Source organism: Tursiops truncatus, chromosome 15 (assembly GCF_011762595.2).
Source record: "Tursiops truncatus isolate mTurTru1 chromosome 15, mTurTru1.mat.Y, whole genome shotgun sequence".
Taxonomy (NCBI): domain Eukaryota; kingdom Metazoa; phylum Chordata; class Mammalia; order Artiodactyla; family Delphinidae; genus Tursiops; species Tursiops truncatus.
Genome location: NC_047048.1, coordinates 9,042,228 through 9,066,028, shown reverse-complemented (window position 1 = coordinate 9,066,028; position 23,801 = coordinate 9,042,228). Strand labels below are relative to the sequence as shown.

Sequence of the window (23,801 nt, the reverse complement as noted above, 5' to 3'; positions counted from 1 at the left end):
GAGCCGTCCTAAAAGGTCTCCACCCCAGCCAGGGCCCTTCCAGCCCCCCAGCCCAGGGCACTTGCTGCTGCCGCCCAGGCGGGCTGGCCTGGAAGCATAGAGCAGGTTTTGTCGCCACCTATTGCCCGGTTTGCTCAGCAAAAGTCAGCCAGGGCTTCAGGCCTTGTCTTGAGGGAAAAGAGCCCAAACCCTCTTTAGAAGACAGCAACCGGCCTGGGGGGCGAGTGGGGAGAGGTCCTTGAGCACCTCACAGAAAGGCCCCCCCTCCACGCTAGAAGTGCTCCAGCTTGGCCCTAACTGGGTGACCCGGGCCGAGACCTTCCACCCTAGGCCGCAGCCACGGCTCTTAAGTGAGATGGGAAGTTGTCGGTGAGGGTCCAGGAGGGGACAGCAAGGCTCGCAGAGGGTTGAGCACCGCGGCTGGGTGGGGACGACCAAGCCCTCTGGGAGCCGGGGGCCTTTCCAAGCCAAGCCCGCTGCCGGCTGTGAGGCAGGAGAGGCAGCGATTTACATCCTGGCTCTAACGGGGAGAGCCCGGAGGCCCTGGGGCATGTCTTACTCTCTCTAGGCCAGCTTGTTCCTTCCCTGGTAAGTGCAGGGCCACTGCTCACCTCCCAGGATTGTGGCAAGAACGAGCTGCAGCGATGCTGTGAGGGCCCCGGGCTGCCCCTCAGGTGGCAGCTGTCATCACCCAGCACCACACTGTCCAAGACACCACGGGGAGGCTGGCTTTATAACACCTCAAACACACATGTTTTGCAAGACCTGAGGTGCACAAAAGTGCAGGAGGACTGGCTGGCTCCCAGGTTTCCAATTAACTGTCTTGAAACAGCTTCCCAGAGAAGGGAGCAGATTTCAAGGAAACCCCAACCCAAATGCACAAGCGTTTTACCCTTAGATCAATCAAAAAGAACTGCTCTGGCTCCAGCAAAACAAACCCAACTCCACTCACTGATCCAACTGGTCTCAACGAATGGCTGTCCCTCTACCCTACCTACTGACTTTATAAGTTTAATTGAATTCACACAATTTACACTGGATTTTGCAAGGACAAGGAAGTCTTTTATTTGCTTACAACAAAAACATCTGTAACATAATTCTCTCTCCTCAAAACTGAGAGCCCTACAAAAATACACAAAGCCATCTCTATTTGTATTTACCCAGAGACATGAGCAGCGGGAAGGGGGTTGGGACTGGAGAAAAACCAAGGACTTATTCTATTTGAAAAAACAAGAAACTGCCTTTAAAAAATAGCATTTTTCTACTTGTCAGTAGCTACCCTTTCCCCTCCTCTGTATGAAAACGTGAAACAGAAAACAGCACCTGTGAAAACACCTCAGCAGCAGTGTCAGAGATGAGGCAGTGGCCTCGGGCTGCAGAATCCCAGCCCCTCTTCCAAGCAGGTCACTGCCACACAGTCTGCTCTGAGGAGTTCCTTCCAGAAAGCTCCCTCGCCACCCCCCATAACGATGGAGAACTGGGCAGCCTCTCTTCTCTTGCTTGTAGTTAGCTGAGGAATCTAGAAATCAAACACAGCAGTTAGAAACACAACGGGACTCAGACGTCCCAGAGGGGCACCAAAGCCAGTCCCAGGTCTGCGGTCAGGGACAGACGCCATTGCTGCAAGGCCCCTAGGGGGTGGGTCCGGGGAAATGGTGACCAATTAATATGGTGGCTTTGAAACTTCAAATCAAGAACACAGTCTCAGAAAACCAGACTAGAAGGGACCCTGAGACCATCCAGTTCAAGTTCATTGTTCAGATGAGGCCCCAGAATAGATGCCTAATTCCTGAATGCAGGCAGAGCTTTTTCATTCATCAGCCATTCTCAACTGTTCCACAAGGACTAACACTTCCTCCACCATTCAAAGACACGAAAAGCACCCCCGAAGAGCCAGAAGTACAGCAGCTGCTTTCAATGGGACACACAAAACCCGTGACACACACCAGACAGCGTGAAGCGCTCGGGATGTGACCAGACAAGAAGCCTGGACGGGCCTCGCCAGGCAGTTCCACAGGACGACTGGCTTCACCACACAGACAGGTAACGTGGGCGCTGACGGAAGAGACACAGTGTGATACTTTTTCCAGAGCCAAGAGACCCAAATGGACTCTTTCCGGCTCTGTGATCCTGGACAAGTAATACCTCCTGTTCCTTACCTATAAAATGTGCCAGATAGTGTGTACTTCACCGGGCTGTCACAAGACCAGTGTGACACTGTCTGAGGGCAGGAACACAGTGAAAGCTAGTATGACAGCCCATCGATGGCTCTGTGGTGCTGGCTCTGCAGGCGCTGCCCGCCCCCCCCCTCCCCAGAGCCCAACGCCGGCCCCAGAGCCACGAAAAACGCTGGTTGGTACACAGGGGTGGGTGCTGGCTGATGCGCCATCCCAGCCTGGTGCCCTGGTGCCCTGGTGTGAGCAGCTGTCTGGACCATGTTGTGTGTGTCCAGGAGGTGGGGGTCAGAGTAAGAACACATCCTTCACTCCCATCTTGCTGAACAGCAGTTTCTGAGTCGGGGGAGAGACCTGCCCTGAGATATTCCTCCCAACCCAACCCCTGGGCAGAAGTGGTCGGGCTCAGTGCAGGCAGGAGGGAGGGCCAGTGCTGCCTCAAGATGGCCATCTTGCTTCTCATTTAAACCTACCATGAAGGGTGCTTTTCTGTGCCCCTAAGCCTTCTTGGCTGGCCTTTATAACAAATTACAGAAAACCATGGCACCAGTGAAATGCAACGGACAAACCTCAAAGTCGCCACCTCCTGGGACTCTCTTTAGTGGGATAAAGAGATGAATAAACCAAAGCACATAACTGCTGTGAAGAAAAATCGGCAGGCTATTGGGATGCAGAATGATGCAGGTTGTTGTTTAACATAAAGTAACCAGAGAGATCTCTGAGCGGGGGTCATTTAAGTAGACAGAGCTCTGAACAGTCAGAAGGGCTTTCCAGGTTGGAGGAACGTCGATGCAAAGGCCCAGAGTCAAGAACACGACTGGAGTGTGTGAGAGGCACCAGGAAGCCAGTGTGGCCAGGGTGGAGTGAACGCAGGGAAGAAAGATGGGAAGGGGCCCCGTCACACGGGCCACAGAGGCATTAAAAGGTGAGTCACTGGAGCTTCTGAACAGAGAAATGACTTTGAAAAAAGATGATTCTGGCCGCTCCGTGGAAGACACTGCGGGGCTTAAGAACCATGGCAGGAAGAGCAGCCCCTTGGCCTGGGCCAGTGCTTACACTGCCCTGCCCGACAGTCCAAGGTGAGGTCGTGACGTGGTGCCCGTTTCCTAGTCCAGGCACTCGAAAGCTGGCAGCTTCACTCTTCATTTTGCAGCACCTCACTCCCCACTCATTTCCCATTTATTCCTCTGCAAACCCACACTGCCAACAAGTCCAACTATTGTAAGACCAGCACACTGGAGAGGGCCACTGTGGGCTCCAGCTGACAGTCCACTCACATGCTCGCCTAGAAGGAGGGCCACCCCAGCCGCTGAGGTGGAGGCATCTGCTGTGCTGTCAGCATCCAGGAGAGGAGGGGATGGGGCAGAGCCAGAGCAGCTAGATGGGGCCCGGCCACACCGGATGCAGGAGAGCAGACACAGCAGACGCACTTTCCTGTCCAACCCCACGCAAAGTCATGGAGAAACAATGGGGTCTTGTGATGATCTGTGATGCAATCACACTGAGAAATGTCCAGCCTTGGGGCCAAAACCAACCTGACATGCCCTCTGATCACCTGGAACTGCTGTCCAGCTTGAGTTCCAACAGTAGTTGTAGTGCTCAGGCCCAGAATCTACTGATGAACCAAGACAGAGCTCCAGCCACAGAATCAGTAAGGAGAGAGGGAGGCCCATGGGACCACTGACTAATTCCACTACTATATGCCAACTTCGTTATATAAACATACAGACTCATTCTAGCATTAATGTGAAGAATGAATTTACCCTATATAGGTTTAAACTCTTTGATCAGGGTATTACAAATGGTATTTTAAGTCAATAAGCAGAAGGTTTGGGTACAACTGTTTAGACATTTGATTAAAAATAAAGTTAGAGGGACTTCCCTAGCAGTCCAGTGGTTAAGACTTCGCCTTCCAATGCTGGGGGTGCGGGTTCGATCCCTGGTTGGGGAGCTAAGATCCCACATGCCTCGGGGCCAAAAAGCCAAAACATAAAACAGAAGCAATATTGTAACAAATTAAATAAAGGCTTTAAAAATGGAAAAACAAATAAAGTTAGATCCCTACTTCAAATTAAGGATGTAAATAAACTGCTGATATCATAAAGATTTAAACATAATAAGTAAAACTATTAGACGGAAACAAGACATTACTTGTAAGTTAAGTAGTGGAAATGCAAATAAATGAGATGCTGAACTTTAGTGATCAACGAAACACATTAAAACCTCAAAAAGGTATAATGAGCCCTTCCCACAGGTATCCTCACTTCCTGAAATCCTTTCAACAGAAACAGAAGTACCAATATCCTAAGCACTGGAATCTGGGAAGAGCTTATTGCCTCTGCCCGCCCAGCTGGGAGCCCCAGGCTGTCAACATGGTCTCGCTCAGGTTCCCTCTGCCCCTCCTCCTGGAGCTCTTGGGCTCTACTTTTGCTTTTTTCTCCAAGTCCTCGGTCCCCCCAGACTCCTCCCTCTTGAGCATCAAGCAGCCTGAGGAAAACAGAGAACTCCTGTTAACCTGTGAAGAACAAAGTTAGTTTCCTTTTGCCTCAAATTCTCCTACTGAGTTTAAAAGTCTTTCATTACAGAATGTCCTATGAATGCATTTGCTTAGGGAAGGAACATGCTCTTTTGTGTTAGAGGAACTCTGCTGCTCTCCCAAAGCAACCAATTAAAATTGCACAATATTTCTGGACTCCCCTGGTGGTGCAGTGGTTAAGAATCCGCCTGCCAATGCAGGGAACATGGGTTCGATCCCTGGTCCTGGAAGATCCCACATGCTGCGGAGCAACTAAGCCCGTGCACCACAACTACTGAAGCCCACTCACTCTAGGGTCTGCGTGCCGCAACTACTGAGCCTGCGTGCTGCAACAACTGAAGTACACATGCCAAGAGCCTGTGCTTCACAATAAGAGAAGCCGCCGCAATGAGAAGCCCGCTCACCACAATGAAGAGTAGCCCCTGCTCGCCGCAACTAGAGAAAGCCCGTGCACAGCAACGAAGACCTGATGCAGCCAAAAAAAAAGCACAGTATTTCTATCCCTGCTGCGAAGATTCAATATTATAAACCATAATAAGTCAAAGGGTAAAAAAGCTTATCTTTGTGACAGGAAGGCATTTGATAACAATCTTTCCTGACAGAAGCCTTTAGTATAAAAACATTTCCTTAACATGGTAAAAAGAAGAATATATCTCAACTGAAAGTCCGCATCATGCTGAGCAGTGTAGCAGCAACAGGTCACCCACTATGGTCACGAAAGATGCGGTGCTGAGCCGTCACCACCATCTAACACTGTTCTGGAAGCACTCAGCCCACATGGTGAGATGGGCTCTGAATAAAATAAGAGAAGGTGAGAAGGAGAAAACAAAGTTACCATTACTTGTATATGATGATCATATGCCTAGAGTATCCAGGGAAGCAACTGACATTTTAATAACTATCAAAAAACTGAAAAATTCAGAAAGGTGTTTGGTTACAGAGAAACAGGCAATTTATAGAAAGGACATGTGACTGTAAACATGTGAAAAGATGCCTGATCAGGGACATGCCAATTCTGATAACAAGATCCCATTTTGGATGCGCCAAACTGGCAAAGATTAAGACATCTAACAATACAAATGATGGCAAAGCTATGGAATGGAATCTCAGACACTACCAAAGGGCATGTAAAGTGGTATAAACACTTGAGAGGTCAATTTAGTGATTCCTAGTTCAGCTGAAGATATACATGCTACCACCCAGTGACACGACATTTAAATAAATACCATAGAAAACTCAGGTGTGGGGATAACTATGTCATCTCCTGTCTATCTACCTATCCATCCGTCTATCTATCAATCACTGTTAAGAATATGATGATTCCTTCCTAGGATGGAATGCTACTGGGTCTTTTTTTTTTTTTAATGAGGTAGTTCTTTGTGCGCTAACCTAGAAAACATCCAAATTGCATTATGGTACAAGATGTATAATTCTATTTGTGGGGAAGATTACATTGACACCCACAACCCTTTTTTTTTTTTTTTTTGCGGTACGCGGGCCTCTCACTGTTGTGGCCTCTCCTGCTGTGGAGCACAGGCTCCGGACGCGCAGGCTCAGTCATGGCTCACGGGCCCAGCCGCTCCGCGGCATGTGGGATCCTCCCGGACTGGGTCACGAACCTGTGTCCCCTGCATCGGCAGGCGGACTCTCAACCACTGTGCCACCAGGGAAGCCTGACACCCACAATCTTGAATATTCATAAAAACCTTTAGGGAGGGACACATATGAAACATCAGTGGTTGCCTCTAGGGAGTAGGTTTGGGGACTGGGAGGTTTTATTCTCCGCTCTTTGGGTTAAAACTATAAGCAGGTAGCATTTTTATAATTTAAATTAAAGTATGACAAAAAGTTATGGGGTGGGGGTGGTAGAGGAAACAGAACAGCAGAATGCTGATAACTCAGACTGTCATGCTATTCTTTCTAAACCTGCATAGGTTTGAAAATGTCCATAATAAAAAGTTTAATAATCATCAATGAAAAAGAAAACTCAGTCTAGTCTGTGCCCCATGAAATGACTGTAGAAATAAACCCTGTATTCAGTATTCACTCAGCACAAACATGTGCCCGGGAATGCAGGTGGGTAGGGAGAGCCTCCAAGATCAGACACTGGGATTTTATGAGGTTCAGTCAGCTGAATTTTCAAATTGAAACCGATAAAAAGAAACACTTTAGCATAAATGAAAATGCATCAAAACAGAAAAGTTCAAATTTCATTTTGAAAATCCAATACTCATTGCACACTGAGGTGCAGAAGGCGGAGAGAAAAGCCATCGTGTGCCCAGGGCTCAAGGAGAGCTCAGCCAGGAGACCCTCAAAACAAAGGAAGTCAGACTCAGGCAGAGAACACAGACAAAGGTCCAGCAGGGCAGACTCCAGCTGAATACATTAATACTAAACAAGCCGCTTCTGAAGAGAGTGCAGCCCAGGCCTGGGGAAAAGGCACAGTCACTGTGAAACAGAAACTCAAGCAATGATATGATAGGTGTCCACAACAGTTGCACAAAATAATGGGCAGTAATCAAAGAAGAGTGTGAAAATGTAACAGAGAAGATGGAGAAGTGATGTAATCCTGGAACCAGGAGCCGGAGGCTGCAGAGCCTGGGATGTTTATGTTTGAAACCCGAGGACAAAGAGCCAAGGATCAGGGCAGGGTAAGCGGAGTTCCCACGGTGTCCACACCAGCCCTGCCCATCCGCAGCCCTGGCCTAGAGCCCTTCCCTCCGGGCCTACAACAGTGAACCAGAGTGAGCAAGCAGACATGAACAGCATCTGTGAGAAACCTCTAGAATAGTCGGTCTTCACCTTTTATGGGTCATACAGCCCTTTGAAAAAACTGGTGAGAGGATTTCCCTGGTGGCGCAGTGGTTAAGAATCCACCTGCCAACGCAAGGGACACGGGTTCAATCCCTGGTCAGGGAAGATCCCACATGTCGCAGAGCAACTAAGCCCGTGCGCTGCAACTACTGAGCCTGCGCTCTAGAGCCCGCGAGCCACAACTACTGAGCCCACGTGCCACAACTACTGAAGCCCGTGCACTCTAGAGCCCGTGCTCTGCAACAAGAGAAGCCACTGCAGTGAGAAGCCCGTGCACCACAACGAAGAGTAGCCCCCGCTCGCCGCAACTAGAGACAGCCCGCACACAGCAACAAAGACCCAACGCAGCCAAAAAAAAAGCAAGCAAAACAAACAAAAAAACTGGTGAGAGCTATGGATCCCACTTCAAATCCCAGAAAATGCACAAATGCTGCACATTAAGGTGAAGATTCCTAGACTCTCCCTGAAACCATTTAACTAGTTCTCTTTCTCAAAACGCATTACTTAATCGGAACAACCTAGTCTGGGTATCTCAAACATCCAACTGGGGGAAAATAATTTTACAAGGAGCCCGAGCCCACTCACACAGTCTGTGATGTGATGTGCTGGCCACCTCACCAGCTGGCTGTGTCCTCTGGCTTGTCTGGTTCTCCATCCTGCCCTTCCTCCTCCCGCCACCGTGCCTGGCAGCCTTTCAAAGCCAGCCCTCGCTGCTGCGCCCACCTTCTTCTGCCTGTCCCCACCTTGGCCCTGGCCTAGGGTCTGCTCCACACCGACTCTCCCTGCTGCAGTCCCCTCAGCCTCCCTGGTGCCCTCCCCACCCCCAGCCGGCTATGCCTCTCTACTTCTCACCACTGGCGTGAGGCCGGAGTCACTGTGTGTGCCCTCCCTGCTGGGAACACACATCAGGCTCTCTGAGTGGTCCCCCGAAGCCCACACTTTTTAGCTTTAAACTGAACCAGAGAGCACCCCCAGGCCTCTGCCCTGACTTGCGGGTGGCCTAGGACTCACAGCACACTTCCTCTGATGACAACTGTCAGAGTTCACAGCCATCAGGTGCCACAGTGCCATGGTGAAGACAACAGAAGACAAGGTCAAAGAGGGGTCAGAAGTGCCACCCAACTGCCACCCTTGTTTCAAAACAAGGTTTACATTATTCAACATGTTTCTAATTCCCATCCACCTGCTCTCTTCTCTGGTTCAGACACCCAGCTAAACCTCCCACTCGTCCTCCTGGCTCCCAGCCTCTCTTCTCAGTTCCATGTTGGTACTCCCAGGGTCCATCCTTGTCCCACAGCCTTCCCCTCTCTACACCTCCTCCTGGGTGACTTCCTCACATTCCTGGACTTTAGCGCCCTGCATATACTCGTGGCTGCCACGTGCTCTCCAGCCAGACCTCCTCTCTGACGCCCACACTCAGTCAACTTCCTGCTGGCTACCTCCACCTGGACATCCTACAGGTACCTCAAGTTTCTCAAGCCACAAAAAAAATACCTGCCCCAAGCCTCCTTCAGTTGCTAATGCCTCCAGGGACCCAGCTATCAAAGCTGAAAATCTGGAGATCATTCTTGATTCTTTCCCTCATCCCAACACCAAACCATGTGATTCTGCCACCTAAAAGAGTCTCTCTCTCTGCACCCTGCTCCCCACATCCGCATTCAGGCCCTCATCTGCTGGCTGAGAGGTTGGCTGTGACTGTCTCCTGGTTCCGGTCCTTTCCCCTTATACCATTATTCCCCCAGCCACCAGTGGGATGACCGCAAGAGAGGAAATGTTCCAAGGAAGGCTGTTATGATTATCTTATTTGGGACAGAAGGGACTAAGTGGAGAACACTTAGGATGTATGGTTCTGAGTTATCTTTAAAGAGATCTGTAGTTCCCAGTATGTGGTGATACATAGAGGGTATGATAGAATAATGGCCGCCCCCCAAAGGTGTCTACCTCTTAATTCACAGAACCTGTGACTATGTCACCATATGTGGCAAAAGGGAGTTTGTGATTAAATTAAAGATCTTGAGATGGGAGAGTATCCTGGATCATTTGGGTGGGCCCGATGCATTCAGAAGGATTCTGAGGGAGACGGGAAGGTCAGAGTCAGAGAAGAAAACATGACTACAGAAGCAGAGGGGAGGGAGGGACTGAGAGAGAGAGAGATGCTGACCAGGGCAGGAGGGTATGGTAGTTTGCAGGTGCTATGCTACCGGCTCTGAAGATGGAGGAAGGGACCGCTAGCCAAGGGATGCAAGCAGCCTCTCCAGGCCATTTGTTACAGCCGTGGTAGGAAACTAGCGCAGAGGAATTTTCTTACACTCATGGCTATCACATGCAGCTCACCAAAAATCATCATCATCATCATCATCATCATCATTATCACCAAGCCCTGTGATGTGTCGGGATGCCAAAAAGAATTAAAGAGCCAAGCCCCGCATCTGTCTCTCAGCCTTTTCTGTTCAGACTGTGCCAGTGACCACGGTGTGGATGATGCAGACCACATCCCTGTGGACACACCCTTGTCCTCTGTGCTACAGATGATCTGTGCTCATTCCCTTTGTCTAACAGATCTGAAAACCCTTCTCTGGGTTCTTGAGACTCTGAGGCTCATCCCCATTCATCTCGGCTTCACCCTGGGTCTGGGATGCTCTGGCCGGGCCCTCAAAGGGCAGTCAGGAGAACCAAACTAAGACTCCCCATCCTCTGCCTCAAGTGTCTCAAGGCACTAAGAGGCTTACTACGTGTTAATTCCTCATTACTCAGGCTCACTTCTTTCACTATTTGCCTGTACCCTTAATTCACCTAAATCAGGGTCTGGCTTACATAGGCCTGCAGACAAGGCTTATTCATAATTAGGTAAGTATGAGTCCAAAAAATTAAAAACAACTGAGCCAACATCTGACAGGGGAAAGAGGTACAGGGTGACCTTAAAGATCTAATCGCTTCATCCTACAGGTGACAAGACTGAAGCCCAGAGGGGTTAGAGGACTTGGCTGATGTCACAGAAAGCAAACTGAGACTGAGAATCCAAAGTTCCCGTTTTTCAGTTCAGCCCCATAAGGAAAGGTAATGGCACTTCAGTAATCACTGATTTGAAGATTAGAGAAAGGAACCTAGTTATCGCCTGACATGTAATTAGCCCTCATTGATACCTCACCTACTAAGAGCACAGAAGTAAATCTCAGTAGGCAGCAGGTTTGGGGCCTGTTAACAGCTGCCAGGAGAGGCTGCAGAGAGAGGGGAACGGGCCAAAGCAGCTCTACCAGCGGAAACGATTCCCAGCAAGGGGTAAAATGAAGAGGTGCCAACCTAAGGGAGTTATTTATAGTCACACAACAAAGGGGTGACTTCAATGACACCCCTGAGCTGGGAGAAAAGGCATTTCACAGATTTCCTAAAGATCAAGAGACTGTGTCTAACAGTTTGCCTGGAAAACAGCACGGCCCTCATCTGAGAACAAGAGGATGCCTGCCTGGCCCTGTTACTCTTGAGAAAATACATCTCCATTTGGAGGAGAAAAAAAAGTGGAGATGCAGGGAAAGTCAGTCAGAATTAATATATAAAATCATAAAAATACACTTAAGCAAGTTATTATTTGTTCAGGATTCAGACGAGTCTAACTGGAGGCATGAAATATCTTTATAGAGTCAACAGCAGGTTTGAGAGTTTCTCCTTAATCCCTTTGGGAAGAATGGGATCAAACAGATTCTCCGTCTGGATCTGGTCACATACCGTGAGGGATGATGCTCTGCTCCTAGGGTTTCCGGGCAACTGACTGGTGCGGGCCGGACACAGGAAGGCTATTTTGGAACAAGGGAACCCCTGGCCCCAGAGGACCCCTCGAGCCTCGGCACCGAGCTCTGTGGGGCTTGCTGCTCCGGGGCTCACTCCGGCCAACATTCTGAACCAGGACTAAACGAATCCCAGAATCTCATCAACTACAGGAATGGACTCTCCACAGCTCGGCCTTTATTTCTACCTGAGCCTCCTGGGGGCTGCTTTGACTTCCCAGAAAACACTTTTTATGAAGTCCGTTAGGATACTCTTTCCCTGAGGCTGGCCAAGCAACACGGCTCAGTCCGCTTAATTCTATAGCCCAAAGGCTTCAGCTTCTCTTAAGTATGGAAAAGCAGAGAAGAGGGAGGAAATTCCTAAACACCTAAGAAAGGAATAAAAAATCCCTGAGCAACCAGTGATAATGCTCCAGCTGAAGAAAGAAGCTGAATATATTCAAAGCCTCAGGTATCACCTGGGGTTTACATTTCAAATCAAATGAAAATGGTCACAGTCGTTTACACACACGCAAACAGGGAAAGGGTCTAATTCTCCGAGCTTTATTCCTTCCCCAATCTGTAAAACGGAGATAATTTCTCCCTCAAAAAAATGTTGGGAAGATTAAATGGGCTTATGGACGTTACGGAGCACTGTGGACGTGGAATGATGCTCAGACTCCAGGAAGAACTGTTAGGAAACCCATTACCCCTGAGCTCTCCTGCCCACTCATTACAGACCTCCGCTACTCCCACAGGTCAAGTGTAAGCATAATGTGAATTCCACAGACCACACAGAAAACAGCGATACATGTAAATATATAAGTACTCAGAACAACTAGAAGAAAATATGTGACATTTAGTGAACATCCTTCGCATGAAAAAGGGTTCTTACACAACAATGAAGAAAAGACCTAAGAGTGATCAAAGGATATCAATAGGAAATTTGCATAAAGAATATACGGGGCCAATAAATATGCAAGAAGATACTTCACTAGAAATTGAGAATATACAAAGTAAAATAATACAGAACTTGTACCCCCTATTTTAGGGGGGGAAATCCACCCAAGGAAAATCTGGGAAGCTAGTATAGGAGTTGGTGCCCAATGCAAAGCCCCTCCCTGTGGTATTTAAGGATCTTAAAGCATTTCAGTCAGCTCCCATCTGTTCAGCCTTAAGAAGGATGAGTCGAAAAGCCCTGCCCAGGTGACAGAGCTCCTGTCAACTTTCCTTACTGTTTCATTCTTGTATGTGAATAAGCAACCGAGAAACACCAACCATTTGTGGAAAGTCTACAACACGGAAAAGAGAAAAGTCAAAGCAAAGGAACAGAAAAATAAGCAGTTCAGAGAATAAAAGAAAGTGTGCAAGAGTGGTCCTTATCTTTTAGAGATACACAGGGAAATCCTTTTGGATGAAATGATATGATAACTGGGACTCCACACCCTCCAAACCAGGCCAGAGCCCTGCTTCAAGATTTTTCAAACTGGAGTTACAGTTGGTTCAGGAAGAGGAGGGAGGTGTGGGTAAGGAATACCCCTCTCCAATAGAAATGCTGTGTAAATGGGTGCCTGGGCATTCCTTAGGGCAGGAGAGAATGAAGCAAAGATGAGACTGATTCCCTGGGGCCCACAGTCTCTACCTGCCCGACTACTGACTGTTCACCATCTCCTTGGATTCTGCGAGCTACCCCAGGGTCCCCTCAGTAAACCTTTTTTAGTGGACACTAGTTAAAAATGGGTTTCTGTTACTGGCAATAACATGAGTCCTGACAGCCAATACAAGAGTCAGCCTGGAAGGTATGGTTTCAAAGAGGCTGGGCTAGCATTTCAGCTACTTCATATTTGATCCAACTAACATCTACTGAGTGTCAATCACATGCTAGGCATGGTTCCAGATGCTGCAAAATACAAAGGTAAGAAGGACATAGAGGTCTATGGATCTTAGAAAACTGCGTCTATCACCAGAGGCTTAGAGAATATAATTGAGGGAACTCTTGTTCTACCAGAAGTATCTAACATCTTTGAAGACAAGATGGAGACGAGTCAGTAGCATCTAACATCTTGGAAGACAAGTACACATTTTAAATGATCCTAGTTAGTTAAAACTAGTTGGCGACATAATCTAAAAACCTAGACATTTTAAGTGACTAACTAGGCACAAGTACAACAGAAAAAAAGGGAGCAGCAAAACCAACGACGCAAAGGCCAAAACGTGTTACAACCTCAATGGCGGTGGGAGTCTGACGATCGTGGCCATTGCTGGTGATAAGACAAACTCGAGACTTAGGGATACCGCCGAAACCATCTAAGAATCAGCGGCTCCAAAACGTCTGCCAGATGCAGAAAGCTGGGAAGTGAGGACAACAGAGAGGACACTTGTTTCCCTGCTGGGTTTTCCAAAGTCTGTTTCTAGGACAGACCTGGGAAGAATCAGATCTTCATTAAGTGGCAGAACATGCCAGCTCACAGCTCAAAACGTCTGGCAGAAAGCCACTGGGCGCCCACTTCTGGCGGACACTGACAGTCGCCAAACGAGAAAAGTCCTCGGGCTCACGTCTCAGCTCAGGAGACCTGCTAATACGCCAATGTCCCCGCAAGACCTGAAGGCCAAGGTTACAGGGTCACGGTCAGTGGTGACGGCGACGTTACGTCTGATACCGACTGGCTGTTTCTGACAGGGCAGAGACAAGAGTGTACAGATCACTTGCGAAAGCCCTGAGATGAATGGGCCTTTTCACTGCCTTCTTCTCTCAAGCCTCCTTTGTAGGGAGATGGAGGAGGCAACAAAGGAGAGATTTATCATCACGAGCCCGTCCAGCAGCTGTTTTCTTGTTGTCCCTTGTTTAACTTCTCTCAAGAGAGCAGAGCTATCTACCCAGCTAAGCAGGTGTTTAAGGCAGGTGATTTTGTTTCCATTAGTTTTCTGAAGTAACAGTAAACCAGACAAGAGGGTTATGTCATGTAGTCCTGGGGAAACTGCAACCCCGAGCAGCTAAACCCTGGGTGCAGCAGGACAGGGCGTGCCCACCCCCTGCTGCTCTGAAAACCTTCCGTCTCTAGCTCTCGGAATACTTGGAACTTAGCAGTCACCAACCATTCCCACCCTCGACATGTGGATCGTGTTTAACAATGTGTTAGATGGAAGGTGAGGTTGGAGGCTTTCAGGTTTTGGGGAGAAACCAGATTAAGAAAAGCATTATCTTCAACACCCAGATAAACCATTGCATTAATAACTATACTCACAGCTTCACGTTCCACGCTACTGTGAGGGAGGTGAACATATACCATGAAACATTTCCGTTTTCAATTTTAGGCTTAAGGCTTCCCAAACCTATGAATCTAACCTCCAGCCCTGGAGGGACCTCCCTCACTTCTGTGAGCTTCTTTGAGAAGGCCCACAGCACGTGCCCTCCCCCTGCACCACAGCGGCCCATCAGCTCCAGGAAGGAGGGTTTCTCTCCTCACTGTAGGCAGCATTAGTCACTGGGGGCCGAGGAGAAGAGCCCACCTCCTCACACAGATGATGATCTGACTCACGACTTCTCCACCTTATGATGGTGCAAAAGCGATACACGTTCAGCAGAAATGGTACTTGAAATTCTGGATTTTGATCTTTTCCCGGCCTAGCAGCATGCGGTCCCAGTGGCTCTCTTGATGCCGGGCAGCAAGCCAGAGCTCCTGATCGGCCCCGCAATCACGAGGGTAAACAACCGACACGCTGACAGCCATTCTGAACCCAGACAACCACTCTGGTTCAACTTTCAGTACAGTGTTCAATAAACTGCATGAGACAGTCGACACTCTATTATATAATAAAACCAGGCTTTCTTTGGGCTGATTTGGCCCAACTGTAGGCCAACATCAGCGTTCTGAGCACGGTTAAGACCAGTGAGGCTAAGTTAGGGTGTTCTGGGAGGTTAGATGTATTAAATGCATTGTTGACTTAGGATATTTTCACCTTACAATGGGTTTATTGGGACATAACCCCACCATTACAGGGAAGACCTGTACTAGACAAAATCCTGAAGCTTTTCATGCATCAGCCCTTTCCTTACCTTTAGTTTTCTCCTACTGTAGAGCCATGTGCACCAGGAGCAAACATTCGGTGACACATTTCTTTCTCTTTACCCAGGTAATCGCTGTAGTAGCTGTTGGGAGAAATACACAGTAGTTAGAGAAGGGCTGTCTCTGTGGGAGGTGACACCTGGTGGCTGGAATTCTCCACTCAGGTCCAGAAACACCAAAACTTCAGCAGGCCTTAAATCGAATCAGGAGTGAGTGGAAGCAATGCTGGGGAGTGGGGGGTGGGGGGATAGGGGAGGCTCCCGAGGGCTGTTCAGGAAGTCCTTGGACAAAAAGCGCACCGTCTGCAAAGATGGCAGCCTCGAAGGCCGGGAGCCGCTGTCAGTGAGGCTGCCCAGCAGAGTCCTGCCGAGCAACACCTCACACTCAGAGACCTCAAACTTACCTTGAGATTTTCCTGCTAAAGAACGGTCAGACTCCAAAATTTCTACACCTAACTTGACAGGATATTTATAAATACCAGAAAGGAAATTGCTAGAAAGTGTTAAAGGCCTGAAATGCAAACAATCGGATCCAAATAAGAGGTACACACACCTCAGACCTTTTTTAATGGCAAGAAAGCTTTAACTAGCAATCTGGATTAAACATTTAAAAATGTTAACAGGAGTAGAAAAATCTCACCAATACAGAGGAACCAAAGAGCACCAAACAAACAAACAAACCCAGTGGTTATAATATGAAGTGATGGAATTATCGGTGATTAACTATGTTGAAATTTTCAAAGTTTTCTACAATGAACATGTAGCTTCTACAATCAGAAAAAGTTAGATTACTTCAAGGTTGGTATCCACATCACCTGAGTAAAAAGAGCGTCACCCTAGGGTATGACTAGACCCGAAAGAGCCATTTCACATCAAATCAGGATCTGCAGTCAGTTGAGAACAGCAGTCCTCAGCTGGTGGCGAGTAGGGAAGAATATCTGAAGAACACTGCCCTTTCTGCAAGTCACACTGGCCGCCTCTTTAAGGTGCTTACTTCTGGGGCAGGACAGGGAGGCAGGCGATGGTCCAGGCATGTGTGGTTTGGAGGTCTGTCCTACAGCCGCCCTCCCTTCTGCCCCCCCACGGCCTGGGAGCTGTGGGTCAGAGTGCCGAGCACTTCACCAAGCCAGCTCTAGGGGGCGCCGCCTCCCAGCACAAGCCTGGCAACATCAAACAGGCCTACACCCGAGCGGGCAGGCCAGAGTGGTAGCCACACCACACGTTCCTTCCTCTGTTTGCACTCCTGCAAACACAGGTCTCACCTGGCCAGTTTCTTCAGCTCGTTATTGATGTCGTGATTGAAGGGCTGTTCCTTCTGGGCTCGGACTAGAAAATCCCGGGCCTTCTGATACTCAGTCATGAGGAGGCAGGCCTGTCAAAAGGACAAAATTTTAAAAGCACACTTTAGGAAAGACAGCACTTCTGCAGTGCCCAAGCTGAACACCACTGCTGCCTTTCTTCGGGCATTCATTCCCAAGTCCCTGCCCTCCAACTCACCTGTCCACATCGGAAGAGGGCCTTGGTGTTCTTTCGGTCAATGACTAGAGCCTGCTCTCCATAGCGCAGGGCCATGGTGGGTCGCTCCAGCTTCAGGTACGTAAAGGACAGGTTAAGGAGAACAAGCAGCTTGGCGGTCTCCACCAGGAGCTGCTCTTCAGCGGGTGCTGATCGCCGGTGGAGAAGCAACAAGGCCTGTGGAGAAGGAAGACAGGAGGTCAAGAGAAGGTGGTCTTATATATAGCAAACCCTAAGAACACACACACACATACACACAATTAGTGCTAAAAAGTGAGTTCAGCAAAGTTGCAGGACACAAGATCAATATATGAGAGTTAGTTGTATTTCTTTACTCTTGCAATAAATAATCCAAAAACGAAATTAAGAAAACAGCTTCATTTATAACAGCATCAAAAAGAATAAAATAAGTGGCAATAAATTTAAAGTGTAACACTTGTAGACTGAAAACTATAAAACATTGTTGAAAGAAATTAAAGAAGATCTAAATAAATGGAAAGACATCTCATGTTCACAGATCAGAAGACTTAATACTGTTAAAATGGCAAGAGTGCCCAAATTGTTCTACATTTTCAATGTAACCACTACCAAAATTTGCAAAAATGGACAAGCGGATCTGAAAATTCATATGGAAATTCAAGAGATCCTGAATAGCCAAAAAACATTAAAAAAAAAGAAAGAACAAAGTTGTAAGACTCATACTCTCTAATTTCAAAACTTATTAATTACCAAGCCAGTGTGATACCCATAAGGACAGACATATAGATCAGTGGAAGAGAACCAACAATGCAGATTGAGAATCCAGAAACAAACCTATATACATCTAGAGTCAACTGATTTTCAACAGGGTGCCACACCATTCAATGGAGAAAGAGCAGTCTTTTCAACAAATGGTGCTATGATAAACGGATGTCAACATGCAAAAGAATGAAGCTGGATTCCTACCTCAGACAGCATACAACAATTCACTCAAAATGGACCACAGACTTAAATCTAAGAGCTCAACTGTAAGACTCTTAGAAGAAAACACTGGTGTAAATCTTTGTGGTCTTAGATTAATAATGACACTGAAAGCACAAATATCTAAAGAATAAATAAACTGGACTTCATCAAAATTAAAAGCTCTTGTGCTTCAAAAGCCACTATCAAGAAAGTGAATGAAGAAAATGACTGAAGGCTGACTGGCGTTTAAGAAAAATTACTGTGGGGACTTCCCTGGTGGTGCAGTGGTTAAGAGTGTGCCTGCCAATGCAGGGGACACTGGTTCGAGCCCTGGTCTGGGAAGATCCCACACGCCACGGAGCAACTAAGCCCGTGTGCCACAACTACTGAGCCTGTGCTCTAGAGCCCACAAGCCACAACTGCTGAAGCCTGTGTGCCTAGAACCCACGCTCCGCAACGAGAAGCCACCGCAATAAGAAGCCTGCGCACCGTATCGAAGAGTAGCCCCTACTCGCTGCAACTAGAGAAAGCCCGCGTGCGGCAACGCAGACCCTATGCAGCCAAAAATAAATAAATAAAATAAATTAAAAAAGTGTATATATGTCAATCCCCATCTCCCAATTCATAAAAAAAAGATATATGCACCTTACGTTCATTGCAGCATTATTTACAGTAGCCAAGATATGGAAGCAACCTAAGTGCCCCAAAATAGATGAATGGATAAAGAAAATGTGGTATATATACACAATGGAACATTATTCAGCCGTAAAATAGAACGAAATCTTGCCATCTGTGACAACACGGATGGACCTAGAAGGTATTATGCTAAGTGAAATAAGTCAGAGAAAGACAACGTCTATTGGTATTTCCCTCCTCTTCTAACAGAGCCTCCATTTCATTCAAAGCAGCAATGTACTAATTAAACCACACTTCCCAGCTTCTAATACATACACCGCTAAGGGCAAATGGACATTTACCACGGGTCTGCCAATGAGATATAAAGGGAAGCTGGGGTAGGAGGAATTCTGGAAAGCTCTTAATATAAATAAACACACCAGACTCTTCTCCCTTCCCTTCTTCCTGCCCAGATGAGCACATGATGCTGCAGGTTGAACCACCATCTTGGGGGGAAAAAAACCAACAAAAACACGCTTAAGGGCAGCTGAGCAGAGAGACCTATGGAACCTGAATCCCTGATGGCTTTGTGGAACTGCTATGCCAGGCTTTGACTGCCTCCTTTCTTTCTTTAAATTTTATTTATTTATTTATTTTTGGCTGCGTTGGGTCTTTGTTGCTGTACATGGGCTTTCTCTAGTTGCGGCGAGCGGGGGCTACTCTTCGTTGCGGTGTGCGGGCTTCTCATTGTGGTGGCTTCTCTGGTTGTGGAGCACGGGCTCTATGGTGTGCGGGATTCAGTAGTTGCAGCACACGGGCTCAGTAGTTGTGGCGCACGGGCTCTAGAGCTCAGGCTCAGTAGTTGTGGCACATGGGCTTTGTTGCTCCGCAGCATGTGGGATCTTCCCAGACCAGGGCTTGAACCCGGGTCCCCTGCATTGGCAGGCGGATTCTTAACCACTGCGCCACCAGGGAAGCCCTGACTGCCTCCCTTCTTATGTGAGAAATATCACGTCTCTAGTTTATTTGAAAAACTGTTTTTCAGGATTCTGTGGTTTACAGCTGAATGCAAATCCTGAATGTTTAGTGTCACTATGCAAGTGAGACAAAAATCAGAACGCCCCTAAACTCTATCCTGTTTGCCTCTAGCACTTAGGGTGCAAAGTTTGGCACACAGAAAGTGTTTATAATATTTGCTGAATGCATTGCAAGGCCAACAGTGAATTCCTGTCAGCAAAACCTCCACAGGAAGCCAAATCACAATCAGAAGCTTGGTGAGAATGGAGTCACAATTAGATGAATCTCCACTGTCAGAGAGACGTGAAATGAAGATGGCAAATGGGGTGGAGAAGTCAGTAGGTAGAGAACCCTGAACTAGAAGGAGAATTTTAAAAACTTTTTTATTGAGAAACACACACAGTTAAGTACAAAAGTAAGCATCCAGCTCAGTGGATTTTCACAGTCTGAACACACCCACGCAGTCACATCCAGACCCATGACCAGACGTCACCGGCTCCCCACACCCTGTGTCCCCTTGCCTAGCCTCCAGCCCTCTGCCATGCGGAGTTTTAAGCAAGATGTTTCTTAACGGCTGTATGTGAGGAGTAGGGACAGAGACAAAAGTCTGTACCTTTTAAAGAAGGAAGTTTCCAGGGTCTAAACGTGTACCTTAAAGCAGTCTTACCCGTTTATATCTCACTTTGGCATCATAGAAACGATTTTGGCGGAAAAGGTAGTTGCCAAACTCCCGTTCAGTAGCTGCCACTTTTAGGACCTTCTGAAGTGGAAACTGATCCTGTTGCTCCTGAGGATCAAAGACAAGGACACCAGCAAGGAATCTGAACGCCACAATGCCGGTGTCGTTACAGCTGTCAGTTCTGCTCCTTTAGGTTAGGAACCTCTGTTCACTGCCACCTGTGTGCCGAGCACGGGGCTAGGTGGTTCTGCAGAAGTCACCTCTGTGAATCCCAACAGAAGCCACGGCAGGTCAGTGCCATTACTGCTCCTGTTCTACAGACTAGAGCCAAAATGAAGTCTACTAGTTTAGTCCTACCCAGAGATGCTCCCTAAAGAAGCAGTTTCTCATAGAATTAGAAACTGATGGAACTTGTCAAGCACAGAAGTCACGTATCAGGACAACCACTCATCCAGCAAGCATTTAACAGGTCTTGGTCCGCCCAGGGCCCTGCTGGTCTTTCTGGCCATGAGGCTCTACCCTTGGTACACATCAGAATCACCTGTAGAGCCTCTTTTTAAATAGATGTCCTAGCCCCACCCCCAAAGATTCTAAATCAGTACACGAGAGTTGGGACCCAGGTTATCTGCAAGAACCTCTGCTTTGTGGAAAGATGAGAAAAAGGTAATAACTCTCACTTGAGGTGGTGACAGTTTAGCTGGGGAGATGTCATATACAGATGTGAACCTGGGGTGGACATCTAAGGCCACACGTATAGCCAGGGTGAGACACCGTAACAAGGAGTGCATGTGACTGCTGACCAGCAAAAGCCTTGTCTCTACGGGATGAGTTAAGTGAGAGGCTACAAACGAGAGGCAATTTTTAAGTTGTGAAGACAGAGGCCATCTGTCCCAGTTTGCCTGGGATTGTCCTGGTTTACACCCAATGTCCTGGTATCCCATCTGGTTAATAGTACCTCTCACTCTCAAGGGTCCTGGGTTGGACGATAAATTATATGATCACCTTAGTTATGAGCTATCAGTGCTCGACTTGCTGGGAACCAAACAGTGTTGAGAAACAAACGTTCCTTGTCTTTCAGGGAGAATTGGCAAACAGTGACTGAAAGGTCAGTTCAGCCTGGTGGTCCGTAACAAACCCTTGGCCTAGCACATGTACCCACACACAAGAGCCAGCAGAACTAAGACAGACGCATACTAACAAGTGGCGGGACACTCCCCCGCTCCCCACCGCCTCGCGGGAGGCTGGGGCGGAATCTGGGGCTGAGGATCTTCAGCAGGGCAGGATAATTACCCAAAACACAAACCCATCCCAACTCTCTGTCAAGTGCTGACATCTGTGCTCCAGAACTTACGGCTGAGAGGACACAAAACTTGTCTGACTCAGCAGAATCCAGGAAGTCAAGCAGCTCGATCTCAAACAAGACGGTAGCGTTTGGGGGGATCAGGGGAGGACAGCCCAGCATTCCGTAAGCGTAGGTCGGTTTGAACAGAAACCTGGCCACCTCTCCTCTCCGCATGCTCAGAAGGCCCAGCTCCATGCCCCAAAGTGTGATATCTGGAAGAAGGGACCAAAAATACATGGCGGAAGCTTGCCCAGTATCCTGTCCCAGTGCTATCCATTTCCTCCCCCTTCACGTCCACATCTCTCCACAAGTATCCCAAGCCTTCTGCACTGTGGTCCCAACTCACTTCTCAGCCTTGTTTCCCCCCCACCCCCAGACTCTAACTCCTCCAGGCTCTGCAGCATTCTGGCCTCTACGTCTCTGTTCACGCAGTTCCTTCTTCCTGCAATGTTGTCCTCCTCCCCCAAGGCCCAGCTTCTACCTTGAGTGAACCCTTCTTCAAACTTCAGGCCTCATTTCAAATGCCCCCTCTACCATGAAGTCTTCCCAGCTGGAATTAACTGTGCCTTCACTAAGCACTCCCATAAAACACTGCTTATGCCTCCCAGGAGCTCCATGAGGTTAGTTGTCTGGAGTGTGTCAATTTCCACCATACTGGCCCCAGCCTTTCTAATCATCTGAGTACATCCTCTCTGTTCACCCTGCCTTGTAAAAGAGTCATTCAGTGGATTTGTACTTAGTAAACTAACAAAGAAGAATGCAGCACCCCATGTTTAAGTCAGGATGCAAAGGTTACCTTCCTTGCCAGGCAGGCCATCTCCCAAATACCTCGGTCTCGGGGGAATGTGGAAGACAACGTTTAGCAAAACCCAGCCTCAGAAAAACCAACTTGAAGACTCAGTTCTCTGGACAGCTTTCCAGTCCTAGGGCGCTGCCCTGCATCAGTTCCCCAGGCTGCGGCGTCTTTTCCAGCTCCTTTTCTGAACTTACCCTCTCCAAGTTTCATGAGCCGAGGGGTTTTCCTAAAGCAATTGGAATCAAAAGGCTTGTCCATGTGCTCCAGATACCCGGAATATTTCACTAGGACAGAAAAAAGAGACAGTGGGAGGAAAACGGACCAAAGGCACTCACACCTCCACATCTCATCTCTTTGTCACACAAAAGCAATGTGAGCACCAGATGCCCTTAAACTGCCCCACACCCTGAGCCATAGGAGAAACCTTCGCTCAACGTCTGGATGCCGGCCCTCTGGCCCTGAGGTTGAAGAGCTGGGCTGGGGGGCCTCCCAGAGCCCCTTGTTCACAGTGGTCTCACACTAAGGGGTAGTGAGTTCCCTCGCTTATCCCTTAAAACCCGAGGAACTGCCAGCACTAGGGCATCGCCAGCCTCTCAAGGGCAGACGGCACCCAGGGCCGCACGACATACCGAGCACCGAAGCGTCTGGTGTCACCAACTCTCCAGAACCCTCTCGGATGACATCCTTTAGCACGCCCCGGTCCCCGGAAAGGTCCAGCATCCTTTGACTTAACCGCTGGTACCGAGACTTGTGGGGAATGAAACAGAAGATCTCAGAGTCCTCAGCTGACACCCGACTCCGGCGGCCCTGGCTCCTGACTCCCCAGCGCCCGGGCCCTCACCTGGCTGGAGGCGTCGTCCCTTTGCAGGACTCCCGGGCTCCGGGTGCTGCCCCCCATCTCCGCGCGGCCTTCCTCTCGATTCCGCGGTCTTCTCCCAGCGGAGACTCGGCCTCCCCTTTTTACCCTGCCGTCCGCACCCCACGGCGGCAATCCGTTCAGGGACCGCGAGGAGGCGCTCATTGCTCCACTCCAACCGCAGCCAACCGCCTGCGGGCCCACGCCGGGGCTGGGTGCTGGGGAGTGGGTGCTGGGGGCTGGACCACGCGCCAGGGGATGGCCGGCAGGGCACGTGACAGGGCACGTGGTGGGGGGCGCAAGGAGCTTGATCCCGCGCGAGTTGAGGGCTTGCAGGGCATGATGGGAAACGTAGTGAGGACCCACGGAGCATGACGGGGCACGTGGAGCGTAACTGGGCACATTATGGGGGTGTGCAGAGCAAGATCAGGCATCCGGTGAGGACGCGAAGATCATGACGGGGGCCCGTGGCAGGGGCGTGTGGTGGCACGTGGCGAAGGCACAAGGAATGGGACACGCAGGTGGTGAGGAGCAGCAGTGGGGCACATGATGGCCAAGCTGTGGGCACGTGGCCGGCAGAACACGCTGGTGGGGACAAGGCCCCAAAGACGGTGGGCTGCTGGAGGGGTCAGGCCTCACAGCCGTGGGTTATTTCTACCCTCCGTCCTTCTCCATCGCATTCAGGGGA

General features: G+C 48.8%; 2 protein-coding genes across 3 annotated transcripts in view; one reads left to right on the top strand and one right to left on the bottom strand.

The window, feature by feature from the left end:
• TRIM50 (tripartite motif containing 50) overlaps positions 1-23,801 on the top strand; it is a 58,716-nt gene that overhangs the window by 21,430 nt on the left and 13,485 nt on the right. The gene's annotated exons all lie outside the window — the stretch shown is intronic.
• On the bottom strand, positions 1,428-23,224 carry FKBP6 (FKBP prolyl isomerase family member 6 (inactive)). Its single transcript, XM_004317129.3, has 9 exons — positions 23,099-23,224; positions 22,887-23,004; positions 22,452-22,541; positions 21,471-21,673; positions 20,108-20,227; positions 16,849-17,043; positions 16,614-16,723; positions 15,343-15,435; positions 1,428-1,519 (listed from the first exon to the last, which is right to left on the bottom strand). The coding sequence occupies exons 1-8, from the start codon at positions 23,153-23,155 to the stop codon at positions 15,345-15,347; spliced, it is 984 nt and encodes a 327-aa protein (XP_004317177.3). The 5' UTR covers positions 23,156-23,224; the 3' UTR covers positions 1,428-1,519; positions 15,343-15,344.